The 6000-nt window shown below is 37.0% G+C and overlaps 1 protein-coding gene across 1 annotated transcript in view; it reads left to right on the top strand.

The window, feature by feature from the left end:
- The first annotated feature begins 1445 nt into the window (after positions 1-1445).
- Positions 1446-6000, top strand: part of LOC145992615 (brachyurin-like) — a 32629-nt gene continuing 28074 nt past the window's right edge. Inside the window, exons 1-2 of the mRNA XM_083128975.1 lie at positions 1446-1490; positions 3133-3172. Coding sequence (XP_082985101.1) covers positions 1446-1490; positions 3133-3172 — 85 coding nt within the window. The remainder of the gene's footprint in view (positions 1491-3132; positions 3173-6000) is intronic.

Genomic DNA, 6000 nt, shown 5'->3' with positions numbered 1-6000 from the left:
ACGTCCCTGGCAAAATTAATATTGTTTTTTGAGGTTTGAGGAAATGATAAAATATGCGTGTGACACTCATTCAATAATTAGTTATTATTTTTTATCAATGTTGGTAATTTTTGTAATTTTTATAATTAACATATAACCACCTACATAAATAACAAAGGAAGCAGTGATTCAATAACAAGATGGTCTCTTGAATTTTATTAGTTTTTAAAATTTGATTTGTAAAAAGAAGTGTGGGCCTGTGACCCCCCCCCCCCCGTCGTACGGCACGGGTAAGCTAGGGTTAAGAAATAAATTATAATAGAAATAATTTTGCAACTAATTTACATGAAAGACATCGTGAAACAGAAAATATATATAGTTAACCAACACGCTTGTCTATTTGAAAACAGTCTGCTTGTATCTAATCAGACGGCCACCTATAGGTCTTATTAAGTCACTTAGTAAGTTAGTTTTGATGTTGGTAATAATTTCAAATACCTTACAATGTAGTTTATAGAAATATAGAACGAGACGTCACTTTCAGAATGATTGATTGATTTGGTGTTTTAAGTCCACTTTATGTACAGTAAGGCTAATCGGGACTGGACCTACAGTTTAAAGTGGGGTCCGAACCACTATGTGCCTCCACCGGGTATCGAACCCGGGACCCCTTGATTACAAGGTGACGACGCTACCACTGCGTCGTAGCACTCTCAGAACGAGATTTCTGTCTCGTCTGTAAAGTCTCAAAAGGTTGAGTCTTTTTTCTTTATAATGAGGGTTTCAGTACCTCCTTTAACTGTGAAAACTTGACAATATAAGAATGTTTCCTGAATATGCTTCTGTTTAAGGCCATCACCTAGTTTCTAAACTGAGATAATTTTTTTCTCATTTCGCTTCCAATTGCTTTATCTCCAGTAAACAACAAAAGGAATTCGGCCATACCGGAAGTGCCACTGACACCAGTGTTTATGTTTACCTTTTTTATGAAACGGTTCAAAGTTATTCGTTTCATTGAGGATACGGTTTAATGTGAATGAAGAACTGAAATTCACACAACAACATTGATTGTGAAATTCTATATACACGTATATATAGATACTGAAAACAAATTGATTGATAATACCTTCTTTCGTTTTAAGCGTCATTCGATTTCAATTAACTCTTGCGTTCTTAATACTTTGCCCAAGGACATGCGCACTTTACATGAATTCACTTCCTCTTCATTGTTTTTTTGGAAATTTAACAATGAAAACTGCGACTTCATCTTCTGGACATTGACCTTGTCTAACAATGTCTTTCGGAGACAAAAATTAGAAGAAAAGATATTTGGGATTTTCCAATAACCTACACGATAAAGCAAATACTTAACATTATCAACGACGAATCTTGTTATCTTAGTAAAACTTTATATAAATATTCCTTGTGATGAACACTGACAGTAGATCTTGAAGTGTTATTCGAAAATGAAGAGCTTAATATTGATTGCTTTGTTGTTTGGAGCGGCTCAGGTAAGGAATGTTTTATTTGGTAGTTGGAGGACTACAGGCTCCTTTAGAAAAAAAATGTATATTTCGTACAGTTGAATTAGATTAAATGAATAGGGTAGGGAAGTAATAATTACAAGCAAATTGGTTCAATCCTTCAGCTTTAGTGGGAGAGGGGTGGGTGGCAGTATCGTTAAAAAATCCTTACAATGCGTTACCACCGGGAAACTCCTGTGTAAATCATGACTAACGTAATATTATAAGTAGAGTCCGGATTTTAGGCAAAATGCCTATTCGTTTCCGACGCTGGTAGACAAGAATTGAACACAAAAGTACACCGATCCGAAGGTTCTTAACATTCTGAACAATACTTTATGTTGCCTGTTTTGCCTATTTCACCTTACGCTGCCTTTTTCAAACATTTTTGCCTTTCTTTGCCTCTTTTGTTATTCCGACAAGGCATTTTTTTAAATTACATTTCTCTTCTTCTATTTGATTTCGTTTTTCAATAACCCTTGTTAATCAAATTATTATTTGTAAATACATTTTTAAAGATTTAAGAAGAATTTAAGTCCTCTTCAATTTTTAATACCTCTTATTCAATTTTCACTGCCTTTCTGAAACTTGACTGCCTTTTTTTCGACATACACTGCCTTTTTTAAAATTTTTCGTTACCTTTGTGCCTGCAATTTTTAATACTTTTCAGTGCCTGAACATCCTGGCTCTAATTATAAGAATAATTCCAGACATTAGACGGACGTTCATGAATGAATTAACACAGCAAGTCCGTAGCTAGAACTGATTTTCAGGGGAGGGGGCTCACAAGTTATCTGGGGGGCTTTGCAAACCAAGTCTATTTTTCAAAAGTTTAACAGTATTAAATGAAGGTAAGTTGTGTGTGTGGGGGGAGGGGGCAGTAACTTAATATAAAACTTAGTTAGAAATATAATTCAAATACAAGTACTACAGTTTTTTCTATATCTTTTATAGTGAAGTGTTAATTAATTCCTACTGACATCATTTCTTAGTACACACTCAATACTACTTTTGATGATACAGATATTTATACCACACAGAAAAATGCAGAATATTCATTCACAGTGACTACCGTACATTCCACCCCCGGCCGAAGCAATAAAGTTTGCAAAACTTGGGAGCTGTTGATCTTTGATGCAGATGAGGAAGGAATGTGGATGATAATGTCAGTCACAGATTTCTGTTTAAAGGGGAGGCCACAACAGGGACAGAGAAAGTACAGATAAAGAAGCTCACCTATGGAAGAACCTTCTAAAGTCTAGAGAATCTTCGAAATACTTGCAGCTACTTAGACTACGGCTCGTAAACAAGATGAACGAATGTAATAGCTGCTCTTCATGTTCTGTGAATTTATCCTTCACCAAGTTCTGAGCAAACTAATATCTGCTGTCTACATTTTCACTGCAAATAAACTATACAAAATAATTTTACCTAGGGTTGACGGCAGTGCCGGGGGGGGGGGGGTCAGTTCCGTCTGGCCCTTGCCTGGCTACGGGCCAGTAACACAAGATGGTAAGATGAAGCATGGCAACCTATTCTGTAATAAACCTTTTGAGTATATTGGTGTGTAATTGTTTTATATGCATGTTAAATGGTTAAAACACTGCTTTATAATATTCATTTTCCATAGGCCGTACCTCGCAGGGATAGCTTGGCATCCTTAACCATCGGTAAGTATTTTCAGTTTTCGCACTCTTTTTTATAAATTGAATTGATATAAATGAAAAACTTAATGTGATTGCACTTTATTAAGAAAAATTGGCAATCAAGGAAGGAAAAAGTGAAGTAGCTTAGTTTTATTCAATAATTTAAGTCTGCAACAATTTGAAGAATCTTTACCATCAAATTGATGGTAAAAACAAATATAAATAAAAGGAATAATTCAATGTTATTTGAGATTGTTGAGTTAATTTCTAGAAAGTATTTTACTTCTATTTCCAGTAAATGTTCATGAGCCATATGTTGCATGAAATATATTTTACAAAACTGGGCACGAATTTTACTTAATTATAATATTGCACATGGACACCCGCAGGGATAAGCAAAGCAAAGAGAACACTCCCTGTTCCTGGAATAAAAGGAAAATGACTGTTATTGATCTTCTTCTTTCTTCCATATTCTTTTCGACTTTCGATCATCTTTGCTAAGTTTTTATCTCCTTGTACATGCCTACTTCTTTTCTACCAGGTCATCCCTTTTCTTTCTATCTTTCGTCCCATTTTCTGTCTTGTTTTCTTCTCGCTTTCTCTCTGTGTGCCTTTCCGTCTTTATATACCTTCCTTTCTCTCTCTCTCTTTCTAACTCGGCTCGTTATTCTTCTTTCCGTTTATTTCGCATCTTTATTACTCTTTCTTCTCTCTTCCTCTCTCCCTAACTCTGTTCGTTTTTCTTCTCTCCGTCTATCTCATTTCTTTATTCCTCATTCATTTACTTATCTCTCTCTCTCTCTCTCTATCTCTAACCCGGCACGTTTCTTTCCTTTTATCTCGTTTCATTATTTCTTTTTCATTTCTTTCTCTCTGTCGATTCATTCTTTAATTTTTCTTTCTGTTACTGCTTTATTCATTTTCTCATTTCTTCTTTCTATTTACTATTTATATTCGTTCTTTCTATTTATTTTTCTCTCATTTATCTCTCTATTTAACAGCATTGGTTTATGTCTGGTTTCTTAAGTTTTCTGTCATTCTCTTACGCTCTATTGCCGGATCCCGTGGCGGAGTGGCTAGCGCATGGCGTTACGACGCCAGGGGTTCCAAGTTCGAATCCCGGCCTGGACATGGATGTTTGTGAGTGTCTATTCATCAATTTCAACATGATTGATTGATTTGGTGTTTCAAGTCCACTTTATGCACACTAAGGCTAATCGGGACTGCACCTACAGTTTTAAGTGGGATCCGAACCACTATGTGCTACCACACTACCACTGAGCCATCGGAGAGGCTCATCAATTTCACCATGTCATCACTCCTCCCTATCTTCGCAAACTAGCCAAAAGGGCACAAAAAGCGAAGTAAAATAAACCAAATCAATAAGTCTTACGATCTATTGCTTCTTTCAGGTTTCGATTTTTCTCTCTCTCTATTCCCTATATACTTTGTTCTTCGTTCAATACATTCTACTTTTCGATGTTAATCTCTATCCGCTTGGAAAATTATGTTAGACTATACACGTAGGCAATTTCGGCACCCCTGCACTGTGGCTTCTTAACGCTGTCATGTCTACCAAGAGAAAGCAAACTTTCCTTGCTCGCCTCAGTTTTGGCACCCAATCGCGGCCTTTGCATGTAGACAACAGTGAACATCCACAATAGTATGGCGCTCTTACATAACAACAAGAAAATTAGGATAAGTCTCTGTTGAAGTGTTAATGATATTTTGGTTAGGTTAAGCAAAATTACGCACATTCTCACTTGAGCTGTAGCCAGAGGCGTGGCGTGCATGTAGCCGCTGTTACCGCAGGTAACACCAAAATATAAAGAATTGAAGAACCCGTCTTAAAATATTATTATAAACTGCTAATATTGTCGTAAAGTAAACATTGCAGACTGACATTTTTTCTGATACCGGCAAAAGCGAAGAGGAGGACTGATCCGGTACCCTACACAGGCAACATGAGGAAAGGGCCCTGAGCCCACGTAAGGAAGACTTCGCGTTGCGGCAAAGACTGACCGCGGGGGGAGGAGGAGGGTTTATGGTATACCTGTTTAGCCGGCGCAGTTGTCGGTGACCCTTACCGGAAACATACCAGTGTTGCCATATTAAATTGACAGAAAAGAGCTAAGTCGCCTAATCGGGTCTATCTTACTCTGAAGGTGTCCAGTCACACTGGGGAACGATGGCGCAGTGGTAGCGTCGCCGCCTTATAATCCAGGGATTCCGGGTTCGATACCCGGTGGAGGCACAAGTGGTTCGGATCCAACTTTAAACTGTCCCGATTAGCATTACTGTTCATGAAGTGGACTTAAATCGCCAAATCAAAATTTTAAAAAATCAAATCACACTGGGGCAAAAGCAAACTACCAAGTGATATTTTGTATTTACACTAAATATCAGCGATTATGAAAGTCCTCTTTGTCCTTCTTCGACATCATGGGCGAGGAGAGGAGAGGGATGGGTATGGTCAAGGGGTCCGCTGTCCTTCTAAAAATGTCAACCTAAAATTCTATATTTCACACATATATTATTATTTCGGTTACAGGAATTTGTGATAATTGTTGATAATACTGATTGAGATTGACATACGTTGTCGCAGGAATGCAATAATTTCGGATTGAAGCAATGTTTTTGAGGTGGTAGAACTGTTTTTGAGTGAAAACAATACTTACAAGCATAATTTCCCGATTGTTATCTTAGCACGCTCTGAAGTGTCAGGTGTCGCAGGTTCGAATCCTCAGCAAGAAATGGTTATTTCAATGTTCGTTGTTATTATTTTACTTACATAATTATAAAAATTAATAATTACATACACCATGCATCCTCATCGTCACGATTATCTTATA

This window comes from Lepisma saccharinum, chromosome 9 (assembly GCF_977018435.1).
Source record: "Lepisma saccharinum chromosome 9, izLepSacc3.1, whole genome shotgun sequence".
Taxonomy (NCBI): Eukaryota; Metazoa; Arthropoda; class Insecta; order Zygentoma; family Lepismatidae; genus Lepisma; species Lepisma saccharinum.
Note: the sequence above shows the minus strand (reverse complement) of the source record. Positions and strands in the feature narration are given on the sequence as shown.